Source organism: Takifugu rubripes, chromosome 17, assembly GCF_901000725.2.
Source record: "Takifugu rubripes chromosome 17, fTakRub1.2, whole genome shotgun sequence".
NCBI classification, from domain to species: domain Eukaryota; kingdom Metazoa; phylum Chordata; class Actinopteri; order Tetraodontiformes; family Tetraodontidae; genus Takifugu; species Takifugu rubripes.
Genome location: NC_042301.1, coordinates 1,058,139 through 1,075,628, shown reverse-complemented (window position 1 = coordinate 1,075,628; position 17,490 = coordinate 1,058,139). Strand labels below are relative to the sequence as shown.

Sequence of the window (17,490 nt, the reverse complement as noted above, 5' to 3'; positions counted from 1 at the left end):
AACCTCCCGATTCATGTACCTGTTCCTGTAGAGTTGGCAGGAGCCGTTGGCGGCGGTCTTCCACGTTTCGGTGTCGATGACAAAAGCGCCTTTGCGTTCCATTGTGACGACATCAAAGCCTTCTCCGCCCAGATTATATCCTGGCACGAAATGGGCCTTTGCACATTCTGTTGGTGTTCCAATGTAGCCAACCAAGGAGGACGCGGCAGGAGAAGCTTGGACGCAAAAAATTCCGGACCACAAACAGGAATACTGGGTGAGAAAGGATCCGTGAGGGATTTACCCTGAGTGCTGTCAGCAGCTTCTGCTGCGGAGCCCCAGGATCTGACCCCTTATATGTTCTGAATCAGGAATTGAAACCTTGTGGGATTCCTTTGCATTTAATGTTCTTAGTATTTAACATTGGTGTTGCATCTTAGTGTGTCTCTAACACCTAAACACGGCCCACACCCCGTGATGGTGTGATGGGGAGATGGCACAGTAACATCGGCTGCATAAGTCAAGCTTTAATTCCAACTATACAGCATCATTAATAATGAGAATTATTAGGATAAGTCCACACCAGCACAAACCAGATGCGCTTCTATCTCTGGCTGCAGGAGCTTCTGGCAGAAGAACCACAGGAAGAACCACCAGTGGAACCAAGAACTGGTGATGCTGTCAAGTTTAATGGAGACTTTCCAGATCTGAACGTTGTGCAATAATAACGGGACATAACGAGAGAAGGATTAGAGGTGAAAGCTATTCCTGATGTTTGGAGTCAAGGCTGGAGCAACGTCCTTGAAGGCTTCGCTCCTCGTGACCTTTGGGGATTTCTAATGTTTTAAAGCCTTTGTGAGCGTGATTATTCAGCAAAAGTGAAGCGCCGACTCATCGTTTGGCTGCAGCAGAGGAGACAAGTTGCTCTTGATGTTGCCTCTTTTTCCATGGGGGAATTCTGGGATGCACGTATGCTAATAGTGTCCACGGCCCGTCGTGCACGGAGCTGTGGGGGGGAGCATGACTCAGCACATTTATACAGACGAGGGTCATCAGGGGCTCCACCCTCTTTATTATTAGTTTATTACCTTTTTACGGTATCATTTAAAGTGTCAAGGCGATGGACCCACGGCTGTGGGATCTTCTCTCTGTTATCTGGTTTAAATGTGCAGTAAATTCACGTTACGCAGGCGGTGAAATGGCAGCGATAATTCATCAAGCACCAACGCCTTTAATAAGGCTGTAAACCAGCGTTGGTGAGAGGAAGCGTCTCTAAAAACCTGCAGCTCCGCTCACAGAACAGATTCTTTTTACACGTTGTGACGCTTCGTCTGTGGTTCTGACGTCTGTGGTTCTGACGTCTGTGGTTCTGAGGTCACCGTCCCATATCTTCTCTGTCTCTTTGTTTATGTTTCAAGTCTTTCGAGTGTTTTTCATTCAAAATCCTGGCACTTGAACCCATCACCCTTTGGTGTCTCTCTTTAGTATTATTTCTATTTTACTATTATTATAAAGGTGTTATTGTGGGAGGGGCTTGTGTGATATGAATCCTGGATTATGTGCTGAATGTAAGGAGAAACAGCTCAGACTGGGGAGCATCAAAGACTCTTCGAGGGTTCTTGTATCGTGCAGAATCCACCCAGGCTAATGAAACGTGCGTCTCATCTGTGGTGGCTCCCCACTCTGAGGAATCTTTAGATGATTTGAGATTGTGGTTCTTTTAATAATAACTTCAAAAAGAACTTGATATGACATGCGTGCGTGCGTGTGTGCGTGCGTGTGTGTAGAAGCATCCTTCCAACCTGCTGCTGGAACCAAACACGCATGAGAAAGTGCAGACATGATCTTTAGAACGAGTCTTTCTGGGGGCTGAACGGATGCAACGCCACATCCTCTGCAACACGCTGTGCAGAGGTGTTACACGTCGACACTGGCCTGTGGGGGGGGGGGGGGTTGGGGGGGGGGGGGGTTGCTACCAGTGACAGTGGAGAATCACCTGAATCACCACAGCAGGTTAATGTCTGAAAAAAGGGAAGTACGTTTCCTGAGAATGACCTGCTTTGTTTGCATTTTCTTTTATTGTGCGAGTCGAACAGCCCGAAAACAGCTGCAGCAGCTGTGCGGAGGAAGTGGGCGGGGCCGCTTTTTCAGTCAAAATGCACTTCTGCAGGCACCCGAGTCAAGTTTGATGTAAAACAGGATGAAGCACAGGTGAACGGAGCCGAGAGGAGACATGTTTGTGCTGGAGGCTTGAGCAGAAATTCAGAGGAGAAGAAGAAGTCTGAGAGGAGAAGAAGAAGTCAGGGGACGCACTGGACCAAGACTCAACGTTACGCCTGAATCCGTTCTCTCCTGATCCCTGTGACCATGCCTGTGATTGTCCTGGAGGCCCGGGATTTCACCAGTCCCCTGTTCTTAGTGCGGATGTGGAAGTCTTCTCAGGCTGTATCACCATCAGCCTGGTGGCCTCGCTGGAGCGGGAGGGTTCCTCTGAGGAGCACTACCGGGACGCATTCAAGATCCTCTGCATGTTTACCTGGTGCTTCTTCTTCAGCCTCACGCTCCTCATCCACATACTCAGCGTCATTCAGTCCATAGCCTCATCCCGATATCCTGGAAAAACCTGAGCACGACAGTGGCGGTCTGGGGGCCTTGATGAACGTCAGCGCCTCCGTGCTCTTCTGCTGGATTATCATGGATCATCAACGCCTGTCGCTGCACTCTGTGGCGGCGGCCGTGGCCTCCTGCCTCAACGTCATGGCGTACGCCTCAGAGTCGTACGTCCTCTGCTTCCAGGCCGGCGTGCAGCGAGGCTACATGGGCAGCGTGTCTGGACTCCTCAAACTCCTCCAACTGTGGGGCAGCTGTCAGATGATACCCCCTGGTTGTGGAGGTGGTGCGTGACCTTCCGAACGTGGCGCACATCTGGCAAGCGATGGGTCTGCGGCGTGTCAGCGGCATCTGCATCCTCATGTCGCTCACCACACTTGTTGTGCTACGGGCGACTTTGCCGCGCGATGTCCTCTAATACCCGTTCGACAAGTTCCTGTCGGGGTTCAGCTTGGTCGGGGTGCTGCTGTACATGGTCACCACGGTGATCAGCTTCACCAAAATAGCGCACCTGAAGGAACTGGGGTCAAATGAAGAGCACGAGCTCAGAACTGGTCATCATGGAAACGATGGTTTCCAGTATCACGTTGCTGGCTTATACAATAGACCTGGCCTTCTCAATTAAAACTGCTATGTGATCGGAGTCACTGATAAATTCACTTAAAAAGCTTCTCTTGTACAGGACAAAATGATTTTTGGGCCTTAATCCAATGAAAGGATTTCACTTTTTTTAATGTTGTTGCATCATAAATATCTCTACTTTCATGGCCACTAAATATCAGCCTTGGAAAATGGTTTAACTATGATCACACAGTATTTTATAATGAGAAGAAAATATCATTTGACGCTCTACTACGCCCACACAGAGTAAAGAGCCACAAATATAACCATATGCAACAGGTGCTCAGGTAAGCATGTAGTAGTTATATGATCTCTAAATCTTTTTATAGTCATATCGCATAGAATAGGTGGCTTAAAACAATTATTTTTGTTCGTTTATTTTTCATACTAGCAGTTGCCCTCTACCACCACGAGATGGCGATGTAAGCCAGGTAAATCCACGGGACTGCTATTCTATGCGGCCAATATATTAAATATTCTCTCCTATAAGCGAGAGTGAATCTTTATTTAATATTGTGCACCAGAAAAACATCACCAAAGTCGTTATAGCGACGAACGTTTTTAAAATACGCTTCGAAGGCGAAGGTATGTAATTTAAAAAGGAGTTAATGTTTTGAGCAGAGGTCCTCTTCTTAGCAGCTGCTGATATTTGGAAACCGTTTTATTGCGTTTGTACGTGCTGCGTGGCTAAAGCTGACAGTGCAGAGACTTCTGTATTTACATATTTTACTGTTTACCTTCTGATGCCGTCCTGCTTTGCTCTCCAGACCTGAGCAAACGCTTCCGGAAACATCGATCGCCCGCCGTAGAGCAGAGTGCAAACCAAAGCGATCGAGGTGCGCGGGGTCGATTGCTCTGGCCTGCCTGCCCTTTTCTGGGTTTTGAGGAACTGACTCCACGATAAAGGGCTGTCAACAGGCGAGGGACGCCAAACGGAGCCTGAACTTGCGGGAAATTGGTCACAGCAACCTGACAAGAGCTCTCCGCCGTCGCGGAGACGCCTCCGAGGATCGCCCGAGTGTCCCGAGGGAGATGGAGCCACCTCGACACGGTAAAACTGGGTTGCTTTCGACACCAGCAGATCAATGGACTGACTTCCAACTGTCGGGACTCTGGAACTAATTCGTGATTTAATCGGCCCTTTTCTGCATCTGCAGCACCCCCGGCTGGGTTTGGTGTGCGGTTATCTCCTGAAATGTTAACGCTGTCTAAGTAACTTTAGTGAGACAGTTTCGGTCCCACATGACAAGACGGGCTGGTTTCGCTGGTTGTTTGTGCAATTGGTGTTTGCGCTGGTATTAGCCGATATTCCCTTGTAACACATTCTTCTGGGTAATAGTGTCTGCCATATGGTCGACTCCCGGCCCACGGAAATGCGCGCACAGGCCCTTAAACGGGACAACTGCTGTATTTTTGTGGTTATTTTGCGGTGATGCGTTTTTTCTGCCTGCAAATGGTCCCTCAGAACATCCAGCAAGCAGCAGGAAGATGCGCAACTGGAGTCTCCAGTAGGCGAGTGCGGGTCCCGGGTGGATTGAATGGCACGGAGGATCCAAGGTAAGCACTTTAGAGAATCTGAACTCACTATCGACCCGTTTCCAGAGCTACAGATGACCTCGAGCGAGGGCAAAGTCTGAGGAGGGAAAGCTGGAGGGGCAAAAGGGCCCAGCCGTAGGAAACAGCCCTTCCACTCCTGTAATAAGGCTTCTAACAACTCTTGCTCTTAATTAGGCCGCCACGTTCACAGTAAATGTACATCAGGTTTATTTAAAAGGCTGATCAGGGTTGTTCTGGAGGAGAAAGCTGGGGCTACTCCAGCTGTTTTCCATGTTCAAAGGCCCACGCTGTCCTCAAGGGCGTGCTTAAATGTTAAGGTTCCATGAATATGGGCTGGATTTAAGGACCCATCTTTAGTTTGTGTGGTGTTGATACTGTTCAGTTAACGTGAATCTTCAGTCAAATGTTTGTCACAGAAGTCACGTGAATGTTCCGTGGGGGGGGACGAGGGTCATGTTCCTGCACACAGGAAGTGGTTTTGCGTGGCTCCGCACCTGCTCACAGCTCTATCCTCATTCTCCTTCTCATACGTTAACCCTTCCTCCCTGAAACAAATTTTTTCTGCTCTTACTTCAGGCTTATTGGGCTAAATAAACACAGCTCAGCCGTTAGGTGTATTTAAACATCGATACTTTGTGGGCTTGCTTCAGGAGCCGTTGCTTTTTTCAGTGGTTTTTTCCCTCTGAGGAAGAGTCAGGAGCGTCGCACGCCGCTCGTCTCCAGCCCGGAACATCCGCCGACCCGTTTCTGGGTGCTGCCGCCCAATCGTCTCTTCCAGGTCGATAAAAGTCTCTGAGGAGAACGACAGAGACTCAAGGTGCAAGGTTGGGCGCTAAAAATAGCTGCTCTATAAATATCAGAGATTCTCACTTGATATTTGAATTTTGAGAGCACTGTAGATGCAAATGTCCCCATAAAGTGGGTTAAACTCAGCATCCACACCCTCCGATCCATTTAATTTAGCACCTTGCCCTTGAGCAAGGCACCGAACCCACAAACGCTCACGTACGGACTCAGTTTAACGGCCACAGCTCTGAGAGGTTCCTTCTTTATTTTGACACAAACACAGTCACAGTTTGTCCAGGAGTCATTTTTCTCTATCTGAATGAGTTAATAAGCCAAGAATGGATGAATGTGGCAGAAAGTTGCGTCTCTTTCGGGAGGTTGGACGAGATGTAGGCAGCTTATGGAGCTTTTACACTAAAGAACGGCAGCAAGAAGTTTTGTTGGGAATAATTTGAGGTATTTGTGCTTCTCCTTGAGATGTTTCACGAGGATGTGACGTCATCTCCAACAGATTATAGTGAAACGCTATGAACGACCTTTCGAAAGCAGCTACAGGATGCAGCATAAATCTTTCATACACAAGCGGCGTTAATGCCTGAAATCGGAGCGCTACGGATCACTGGAATGGTCCTGTGGACTGGGAACACTGGTGAGTGCAGTGGTGAACATGAGTGGTGGTGAACATGGCTGGTGGTGAACATGACTGGTGAACATGACTGGTCGACATGAGTGGTGGTGAACATGGCTGGTGGTGAACATGACTGGTCGACATGACTGGTGGTGAACATGGCTGGTGGTGAACATGACTGGTGAACATGAGTGGTGGTGAACATGGCTGGTGGTGAACATGACTGGTGAACATGGCTGGTGGTGAACATGACTGGTGAACATGGCTGGTGGTGAACATGACTGGTCGACATGAGTGGTGGTGAAAATGACTGGTGAACATGGCTGGTGGTGAACATGACTGGTGAACATGGCTGGTGGTGAACATGGCTGGTGGTGAACATGACTGGTGAACATGGCTGGTGGTGAACATGACTGGTCGACATGACTGAACATGACTGGTGAACATGACTGGTGAACATGACTGGTGAACATGACTGGTGAACATGACTGGTGAACATGGCTGGTGAACATGGCTGGTGAACATGACTGGTGGTGAACATGGCTGGTGAACATGAGTGGTGGTGAACATGACTAGTGGTGAACATGACTGGTCGACATGGCTGGTGGTGAACATGACTGGTGGTGAACATGGCTGGTGAACATGAGTGGTGGTGAACATGAGTGGTGGTGAACATGGCTGGTGGTGAACATGGCTGGTGGTGAACATGAGTGGTGGTGAACATGAGTGGTGGTGAACATGAGTGGTGGTGAACATGAGTGGTGGTGAACATGAGTGGTGCACATGACTGGTGGTGAACATGGTGGCATCCTCCTGGCTCCTCTGTTCACCAGTGATAACCAGCAGGTGTGATATCAGGAGCCGGTTGCTGCACACTTGTCCCTTATCACTGTTTTAATGCTGGACTCTGATGTTGATATTAACTCACTTAAAGAGCATTTTCAGTCATAATCCGACACGTGAAACATCCCATAAGGCCCAGGACTGTATAAAGCATCTGCTGCTTTCATAAGCAGGACATCCCATAATGCCATAAGGTCTTAAAAGTGCCCCGATCCATGTTCTACTAAACCAGATTACATGCTCGGTGTCATGCAGGCAATAAAAATAGTGTTTTGGTTTTAAAAGTCTCCATGTGACGACCTGCTGGCTCCTAACGAACTGCAAGATCTTATTTTAGTTCTAATCTGATTAAATCTGATTAGAACTGACCTGATCACATTTAAAATGGAAAGCAGATATATATTTTGTCACAATGTGCTTTTGCTGTTTAATATTAATTAGGGAGTGCTCGTTAAGGATATGATCGGTGCTCGCCGTTGCAGGTGCATGTGTATCATTGCACGTCAGTTTCACCGTTGGGATGAATCTGATTAGGGTTTAAAATCGTTTGACCGTGACTCATATATCATATCATGACTCGTATTCGACCTTTAACGATGTTGATTCTGTTCGTCAGGTCAATTCTGAATGGACTCAAACATAAACATGTTGTTTAGACTCATTTAGATCACGCCTCCACTCCACCCGCCTCACCGGCCCGTCGACATTCTTCAGAACCGTTTTTTTTATTTGGCTGGTTAAAGAAAAACCGAAAGCACACTTTCCATTGCCCCCCCCCAACACACACACCACACACACACACACACCACACAGGCTCCCTGGAAACCTGAAAAACCAAATTCTTCAGAATAGTGTAGAAGTGTAATTAGAGGGGCACTTAGCGAGTCTCCAATAACTGTTAGCTGGTTAGCGCTGCTCACTGAGAGCTTTTAGCCCCACAGATGAGCAGCAGCAGCTTTTCCTCTTCCTTCTTTTGGTCCCTCTTCTGTAATGGGTGGGAATATTGGAGACGCAGATGGGAACGTTTGAGGCAGGTCTGCAGGTCATGGAAGGCTGATTCCTGCTTTGAGGGGTAGCGCTGAGGCGTTAGCGCTTGAGGGGGGGTTGTTTGCTGACCTCAACAGAGTAACGTCTGGAAAAGTGGTGGAAAAAGCCTCACGATTCGGTGAAGTTCCAGTAGATCTGATCCCACTTGTCCTGAACAACCACCCAAATAAAAGCAACGATAACGTAGCAAACATCTGGTTGCACAGTCCACTTGGAGTGAGACAATTCCGGAACGTTGCCTCCCTCCACTCGTCCTACAGCCATAAAGGAAGAATACGTTCTCGATTTTAAAACGGTGCCAGATCACCTGTGTAAACCAAGGTTTTTACTGGTAAAGTAGGCAGGGCATGACTAACTAACCCTTGAATAACTAACCAGTTTAGGGCCAAGGGTAACCTTGACCCGCCTGTGTGTGGCTGTAGGTCAGGAGAAGTGTCTCCTGTTCTGTTGCACCCACCTGCTCCCAGGAAGCTTCGTGTCCCCTCTGTCAGCGTCTGGAGGAGCAAATCTGTAGATTCTGAATTGGTGTAAAGCTTTTAACATAACAGATGAGCATAAACTGTGAGAGCTAATGAGCTCGTTTGGTTCCTGCAGCCCTCATTAGCAGCCTCCAAGGCAACGTCTCTTTCAGCTATTGCTATTGGCCCCAGGGAAGCCCCCAGGGACCTGACGCTCAGGGGCCGTATAGTCACCACGAACATGTGCTGAAGGTGTGACGCCAGCATGCAGGTGTGTTCCCAGCCTTTCCTTTTGGTGCCTCTCCGGGGGTGGATTCCCCTCCCCACTTTGGTAGCAGCAGATTTCCTGCCCCGTCCATGCGCGTAGCCTGGCCATGTTGTTTAGGTCAGACGAGCATCCACGTCTCCCCCACAATGGCCCGATTGTGTGGCAGCGCGCAGCAGAGGTGGCTGGCAGCCAGCCGGCCGGCTAAGGAGCTCACTCGTGACCCAGGTCACAATGAGTGGCCGCGTTGAGGCTTTTGTGAGGGAGCTAGCGTGTTGTTCTGGGGAGCAGCACGAGGGCCAAATGTCAGCAGCACATTTCCATAATTCCATTTTCTCTTCAGGAGGTCACTCGGACGCATTTCCAGGCAGCTGTTTCATGCTCATGTGCAACGGGAGGATCTTTTGTACAGGCCTCAGTAAGTGTGAGCAGTAAGTGTGCGGGACCGTGAGGATCCAGACGTTAAATATGGCAGCATTTTCGGTGTGTTGTGGCCCAGCCAAGCGCTCCTTCCCCCTCAGGATCACACTCGTGGGAGGTTAAAGCCCTCGATGGCGCCCAGTAATGACACCTTTCTCCTTCACATCCTGACAGCGATGGACCAGTCAAGCGTTTGCAAATGGCTCCGTTCATTTTGTGTCTGTTTATTGTTGTTGTTGTTGTTGTTGTCCTGGAACGGTGCTGGAAATGATCCTGGATCAGCTCTGCTGTATCTCTACGCTCTAAAACAGCGGCGATGATGCGGAGTAAAGATTTAGCATCATCTGTTCGTTTTTACCAGCCATTTAATTGCCAATTTGTCAATAATGGACGAGTGAATGTGACACTGTTAAACACTCCAAGCACATGAACGGTGCTCGTGCAGACAACAGAAGGGACTCTTTAGTGTCACGTTCCTGCTCCTTTATTTCTGGATACAGACCATAATGATCGGAGCCTTATTCAGCTGCCTTTGATTAAGCGTCATCTTTTCCTCCGTGCAGAACGCGGCCCAGTGGGAGTAGTGCCATGACGAGCAAGCGTCTCAGCCATGAAGAGTGTGTTCAGCCCACCAAGAGACCAGCACCTGCTGGGTCTCCAAAGCTCCACGTCCAGAGGTCACCATCAAGAGACACCGTCACCATTCGCTTCTCAGCTCTGGGGAGGGAGGAGGAGGAGGAGGAGGAGGAAGGGCTATTTTTGACGACCGTCTCCCCAACCTCAGCCGCTCAGGACGAGTCCCACATCGTGACCGGCGTAGAAGCGTGTGAGGAGATGTTCGAGGAGGAGACGTTTCCCTCTGAGCCCGAGGACGCTCTCCGTCCCGAGGCCCCTCCCGCACAACTTCTGCCGTCGCACATTGTCGAGCAGAAAGGTTCCTCCTGCCCTCCGATAAAGTCTCTGAGCTTCCCCTCCAGCGACAGCCCCTTTCCCACCGTGGTGAAGTCTCTGTCCTCGGAGGCGGAGCCCCGGGATGGGCTCCCTCCCACCGCAGCTCCGACGCTCAGACATCGGCAGCTGATGAAGACTCTTGTCAAATCGTTGTCCTCCGACACGTCCCAGGACTCCTCGTCCACATCCTACCGTCTTCCAGAACCGCGTCTGAACCTGCAGCTGTTCAAACAGTTCACCCAGTCCCGGACGGCGGCGGCGGCGGCGGCTGGGGACTCCAAGACGGCGCCGTGCTCTCCGTTAACCTCGCCAGACAGAGGCGGTTTCTTCAAAGTGTCCGAAGTCGAAGCCAAATTCGAAGACACCAAGCGTCGTCTCTCCGAGGTCATTTCCGAGCCGCTCCAGCTGCTCAGCAAGATCATGGACGAAAAGAGCGGCAGCTTGGTGGGCGGCGGCATTTACCGGCCCAAGCCGCTCTCGGTCAGCGCCAGCGAGCTCTCCGGAGGGACCAACGGCCACGTGGAGAGCAACAACAACTACTGCATCAAGGAGGAAGACGGAGCCGAGTGGGAGGAGGAGAGCCGGAGCAGCCAGGTCTCCACCGAATCGCCCGTCTCGCTCTCAGCGGACGCCAAGAGTCCCAACAAGTCCTCCTCCCGCTCCGTGTCCCTGGAGAAATGCTCCATGTCTGCTCTGGCCAAACAGGAGGATGAGGAGTTCTGCATCCTGTACAGCGACGACTTTGACAACAGTGTCGAGACGGAGGCGAGCGGCAGTCAGACCGATGACGGAGCCCCTGGGAGACAGGCTGACGTGCCCCCGAGTGCCAGGAGCCAGACAGGAAGTGACGCTGAGGCTGAAGGTGTGGAGCCCAACGTTCCACTTTATACTCTGACCGTCGTCACGCTCCTGGTCTACGGGTACTTTGTGTTGCCCCTGCCCAGTTATGTGGGAGGACTGCTGCTTGGGATTGGACTAGGATTCCTGTTGGCCATCGGAGTCGTGTGGCTCACGGGGCTGAAATCCTCCAACGCTGGGTTTGGACATTCCAGGGACCCTTGGAAGTTATGGAATCTGACCAAACTGGACATTAAGGAACCAGAAATGTATAAGGTCGGTAAATATTGAATTCGTTGAGTTGAGTTGAGCGCACCGCACTCGGCTTTAGCTCCGAAACGGAAAGAATCCCCTTTAAAGAAATGCGCCTTCTTCTTTCAGGGCTGGATGAACGAAATCTCAAGCTACGACCCGGAGATGTACCACGCCACCATGACGCACTCCGTCTTTGTCCGGCTGGAAGGCTCCGTCATCCGTCTCTCCAAGCCCAACCACAACGTCGCTCGCCGAGCCACGCACAACGAACCCAAGCCCGACGTCACCTACATCAGCCAGAAGATCTACGACCTCAGCAACAGCAGAGTATGTTCTTGCTTTCACCCAAATCTAAAACTCGGGGGCACGCCAGCCTTCCCTCTTCCCCCCGACCCTCCCCAACGTGTGTCCTCTGCCCCTTCTAGGTGTACTTACTGCCCCAGAACCTGGCCAGGAAGCGTTTGTGGAACAAGAAATATCCGATCTGCATCGATCTGGGCAAACAGGATGACTTCATGTCCAAGGCAGAGGGGGAGCGGCCAGAGGGGGGCGAGGGCACCAGAGGGGAGGAGCGGAGCTCCGGCTCTCCCAGCAGGGAGCTCACCCTCTATCTGTTTGGGAGGACGGGGAGAGAGAAGGAGGAGTGGTTCCAGCACTTTCTGGCAGCCTCCAGGTTCAAAGCAGACTTAAAGAAGGCCTTGTGTGTTTCCGGGGCTAAAAGTGGTGAGTTTATTTCTGGATGTGCAGCCTCTGTCACTGTCCAGATGTTAATCCCCCTCTGCTGCTGCCACCTCTGCTCAGAGGCCCAGAGATCTCACAGTCGCAGCAGCAGCCGCAGCAGCCTGGAGGAGACGCTGACGTCCCAGCCCAGGTCGAAAGACGCCTCCTCCTCCTCCCCCCCGGCAACAGGAGCCACGGGAGCCAGAGCCAAGCCCCTCCTGGACTACGGCTTCTACATGGCCACTGTTCTGCCCAAGCAAGCCGCCGTGGCCTCGGCAGCCGCCAGTCCGCTCAGCCAGAGTCCTCAGAGCAGCCCCGGGGCCGACAAAAAGGTGGCGACTTCCTGCTTCATTTCCTGTCTCCGCGGACCTAATTTACCTCCTTAAGGAGATTCCTCTACAGTTGCTTTTGTTTCTCCGTTTTTGCACTATTCTTTTTTCCCCACAGCTTTTGATCTTCTTCTTTTGTACTTGTTTCTGTTCTTGTGCTGCTTTGCTGGCACAAAGATGAATAAAGGCACAGACGAGAGCCGGAGCCTCCAAACTGAGGGTATTGATCATCACTGTAGCTGTGTTGGAATAGTTCAGCTGGAGTTCACAGCTGCCTATTTATAGATAAAGATTTGTCTGGGCCTGAGCACATAAAAGTATCTGGAAAGTGTTGGTCTGTGTTTCTCACAGGCTGATTTTGGTGTACAGATTTATTAAGTTCTTTATAAACCACTATTCACAAAGGTTTGCAGGGACATGATGAACACAGCTAAAAGAGTGAGCAGGTTTCCTTTGACCACGCTTCTGTTCCCTCTCTGGAGGAGCTGAGACCTTGTGTTTCCAGTTCCAGAGCTCCACCCCGGCTGAGGTGCAGCCCAGCGGGGACGAGGAGCAGGAGGACCACGCTGTTGCCTGGGTGAACGCAGCGGTGGGACGCATCTTCTGGGACTTCCTGACGGAGCCCCACTGGGCTGAACTGGTCTCCAAAAAGATTCAGATGAAACTCAGCAAGATCCGAGTGAGTGAAGGACTCGTCCGCTCTCTAACCGCTGCGATTAATAGGGACACAAACAGCAGCTGCTCAGTGATAGTTTAGGAGCGTCTCCATGGCAACCTCACCTGCTTTCGTCTCTTGCAGCTGCCCTATTTCATGAACGAGCTGACTCTGACTGAACTGGACATGGGCTCGGCAACCCCCCGGATCCTCAAGGCCTCCAAACCCTCCATTGACTACAGAGGCAAGAGGCAGACACTACCAACGCGCAGACGTGCACGCGCAGACGTGCACGCGCAGACGTGCACACACTCGGGGGGTTCTGGCCTGTCTGTTGTATTCTGTAAGGGTGCGTGTGGAGACGTGACCTCGGAGCGAGCGAGAGCTTTGGACACGACGGCCCGTATCCACCAGCTGCAGCTCAGGAACGGCCGCTTCCCTCAGGTTTCAATCAATACGCGACTCTGAAGCGAGGGAAGCTCGTCCTCTTTATGAGCTCGTAATGTGATCCTCTCTCACCAGACGGAGCAGACAGGACTGGAGCCAGCCACTCTGATTTAATGGGACTTAATATTAGCATTATTAGCAGCAGGGCTAGCATCACAAAGTTCACCCTTTTCCAGGTTCTTGGATTGTTTTCCAATGATGGTTGTGTGTCCCTCAGGCCTGTGGTTCAGCCTGGACGTGTCCTACAGCGGCTCTTTCCTCATGACCCTGGAAACTAAGATGAATCTCATCCGCTTGGGCAAAGACGAGACCAGCCGCTCTGGGGAGTGTGGCAAAGACGGGTGAGGCTGCCAAAGTTCTCACGCACACACCAGAGCTGCTCCTTCCTGAGGAGCGGAGCAGAAGCTGCAGCTGCAGCTCGGGTTATGTCCACAAACGATTCTCAGCCGTTTCTGATTCTGAAGCATTTCTGCACGTCTGCGCCTGCTTTGCAAGCGTTTCCTGTCAGAGAAAGAGGTGGAGAAGGAGGGTGTTGTTTGCCTTCTGCATCATTTGATTGCTGCCTTGTTATCTGTCCTCCACCTTCTCCTGGGTCTCCACTCAGCAGCTGTCTTTTATACCCCATCTCCTCCTTTCTTTCTCTGCTCTTCCCTCTGGATTCTGCCTGACTCTGGCTGCTATTTTGATACATTTCTACTCTTGGTGAGTTCTACTTGAGGACATTTTTTGCATGGCTTATGTCTTTGCCTGACCTTCACTGACCCGGTGCAACCACTGTGCACGTGTGTCATCATGTCTTACTGATGGGATTTTCACTTCCTCATTCATTCATGTTGTTTTAAGACTGCGGAGATTCCATCCATGTGTTTTAAGCATTTCTGTACTTTCAGACCCAGGCCGCGCACGTACTGCCTGGCTGACAGTGACGAGGAGTCGTCCAGTGCAGGATCTTCAGATGAGGAGGACTTCTCTGAGATCTCGAATGAGTCTGCTGGACCAGACGGGTGAGCAGGAGTCTCCATCCGTGCTGAGAATATTCTGTTGGATTAGCATGGTTCCGTTTATTGTGTTAGCAGTAGCAGTCCAGTAACGCTAAATTTGTCCTTCTGTCCCATAAAGTTGGGCCGGGGGTCACAAACCCAGCAAGATCATGCGCTTCGTGGACAAGATCACCAAATCGAAATATTTTCAGAAAGCCACAGAAACAGAGTTCATCAAGAAGAAGATGGAGGAAGTGTCCAACACGCCGCTGCTCCTCACCGTGGAGGTTCAGCAACTCCAGGGAACGTTGGCTGTCAACATCCCTCCTCCTCCCACCGACAGGATATGGTATGTAAAGTCTGCCAGACTGGTTTGGATCCAAACCGGTAGCACCACTACTGCTGGTGGGCTGCCACTTCCGTTACATTTGACTGAAAGGACAAATGCCAACGGGGAAGTTTTGATTAAAAACACAGCCTGTCAGTCGGTGGCATGAAGGAAATTCCGGTTAAACCTTGTAGAAGGTCGTCGTCCTTGTGTTCATACAGATGGTCAATAAAGCAAACATTCTGCAGCGGATGATGATAAAGTACACATTTGGTGTAAATAATTCACGCACCTGTTCTATATTCTATATAGAAGACTCTGCTGCCACCTGCTGGTGGCAACTACAATGTCTTTCAGACGAAATTAAAATTATTTTCTGGTAGAATAGACCTTCATAAATTAATTTAAAAAGTCAGTAGAATCACACACTTAATTACTTTGTTAAATCTTAGTTTTGACTGAACCTTTATGCTGCAGCCTTTTGTTTTCTTAAGTCTTGAGTGAGTTCAAAGGTCAAAGTGAATCCTCCCTGAGCTGAATAAGGATGCACCAGTGAACCCAGTTACCTGCTCTCATTCCTGAATGGTTTGGTTATTTCTGTGGCAGGTACGGCTTCAGGACGCCTCCTCACCTGGAACTGAAGGCCCCGACCGAAGCTGGGGGAGAGGGAGGTCACTCTGGCTCATGTCACCGACTGGATAGAGAGGAAACTGGAGCAGGAATTCCAGGTATGAAGCAGGAGACAAGCGTTCAAGGTCCGGAATTTCGCTCCGGTTTGTGGTTCACCCAGCCATAAACCTCACCTCCTTCTCTCTGTCATAGAAAATCTTTGTGATGCCAAACATGGATGACGTGTGGCTGTCCGTCATGCACTCGGCCATGGATCAGCGCTCGAGCGGCGGGCCGTTGGCGAGCTCCGGGCTGGAGCCGCGGCCCTCCGAGCCGAAGGCGGACGGCGGCGCTCAGCCGTGAAGATCGTTTACAGTGTTTCCTGAAGTGTCAAAGTGGAACCTGGAGCCAAAGTCAGTCGCGCAGATGCTACAGAAACCAACACGTTCCTGGAAGGGTTGGATCCTCCCTGCAGAGGGAGCAGCAGTATTCCCAGGAAACGCTAAAATCCAGCCGCGCTCGCGTTGGTGTTTTCTGACCGGAAGAAAAGTCGGATTTCTACTGAAGGATTTATACAACAGCAAGTGCCTCTCATGGAAGGAGAAGTGTGGGTGGAGGAAGTGACCCAGGCAGATGTGTTAAAACCCGTCTTATATCGCGCTACAGAGGCCGCCGCCACCGCCCCGACCAAGACAGGAAGTGCAGTTCCAGATTCCAGGACAAACCAACACTGACACCTGTTGGTGAACCCATGAACAGGTTGGCGTTTTATAGCACATCGCTGATGTAGCGGCGGCGTGGTGCCTTTATGTTCCCATATTTGGTCCTTGATAGTGTTAAAGACGACTCGGGCTGCCAAACCGGTCCCATCTGGTCTGGGTGTGAATGTTCAACAGTATTTCTTTGTGCCGCCCTCCACACGTCCCTTCATTCGCCAACACTTCCAACGACGGCGTCTCCTGGCTGTATGGGAACGCCGCGTACGTGTAGGAAACGCCTCTTTCTCCAAATAAGTTCTATAAAGTAACACAAAGTGCAATGATGGAGGTGTTGTGCAGCTTTTGATGACCTTGCATAGATGAAGCCCTCTCACATGTTTAATGAATGTATTTATGGATCATATATGGTTAATAGTGCTATAATAAGAGCAGCGCTCTCACCCGGTCACGCTCTGATTGTGGTACCTAAATGATTGCACAATTCTCTGGATTTTTCCTGCTTGGACACGCGTTCCGGTCCGGCTTCTTTTGTATTCTCGGGTTTCTGAAGGACCAGCCTGCGTGAACCTGATGTTGATGGTTGACCAGGTGAAATGACCAAAATGAACTGACTGTGTGGAGCAAATGGAAAGGTTTGAAGCTGCTGGCACATCTGGAACCAGCTGGGATGTCAGCTCACGGGTCCGTTAATGGTCCTGTGAGGGAGCCAGATGTGCTCCAGCATCTGGACCCCCCCTGTTTACGCCTGCAGCTGCTCTGCCAGCCCAGCTCCTGAACCCTTTATTCAGTTTTACATCAAGTGGGTTGTGGTTTGTATTTTTTGGTTAAGATTATGAAGATATTCCATAAGTTGTATATGTTTAAAGCTTTGATGTCAATTGTTTTGAAGCCAATTCAGAGATTCAATCTGCCTTAATTAAAAGCATTAGAAGTCTGTCAGATATGTGTTATCTGTCTTTCTTACATCATTCTTTAAAGTTTGCAGCAGTTTTACTGATACCTTAATTCTAATTAATGTACCTTGGCTAACCTCGACAGTCTATATGTTGTAGACTGTATGTTATATTTTATATTTCAGTCTAGAATACGTGATAGAGGATAAATACCAGCTGGATTTGCTGTTTCCTCTGTTGGTGACATCAACCAGCTCCACCATGAGGTCACGCAGGAAACATTCTCAACCTTTAATACGTTAACGCTCTCATTAATCATTCACATAATCTACTTACAAAGTCCTTTTGTGTGTGTGTGTGTGTGTGTTGGGAGACTTCCAGAATCTCTGATTCCACCTTAAATCTCGTCTGCTCACCCAGAGCTGAGTGGTTGTTGTTTTGCTCTGTAATTAAGTTTTTATTGCCGATGCGCAGCGTTCAACAGCGCCTTTGCTGCACGTGTGTGTGTGTGTGTGTGTGTGTGTGTGTGTGTGTGTTTACACCCCGAGACTGA

At 50.2% G+C, this 17,490-nt stretch overlaps 2 protein-coding genes across 2 annotated transcripts in view; one reads left to right on the top strand and one right to left on the bottom strand.

Annotated features, from left to right (window-relative positions):
* The window catches only part of LOC115253238 (perforin-1-like), a 912-nt gene extending 711 nt beyond the window's left edge, over positions 1-201 (bottom strand). Inside the window, exon 1 of the mRNA XM_029850595.1 lies at positions 1-201. Within this exon, the coding sequence (XP_029706455.1) occupies positions 1-102 (102 nt within the window). The 5' untranslated portion in view covers positions 103-201.
* Positions 202-4,052: 3,851 nt separating this feature from the next.
* Positions 4,053-16,983, top strand: LOC101064947 (testis-expressed protein 2-like). Its single transcript, XM_029850218.1, is given in 14 exon segments — positions 4,053-4,261; positions 4,676-4,767; positions 9,778-11,278; positions 11,384-11,584; positions 11,683-11,980; positions 12,059-12,309; positions 12,812-12,985; positions 13,106-13,205; positions 13,626-13,749; positions 14,299-14,412; positions 14,528-14,737; positions 15,323-15,362; positions 15,364-15,444; positions 15,539-16,983. Coding segments are annotated over 12 exon segments (3,219 nt in total). The 5' UTR covers positions 4,053-4,261; positions 4,676-4,767; positions 9,778-9,802; the 3' UTR covers positions 15,689-16,983.
* Positions 16,984-17,490: the final 507 nt, after the last annotated feature.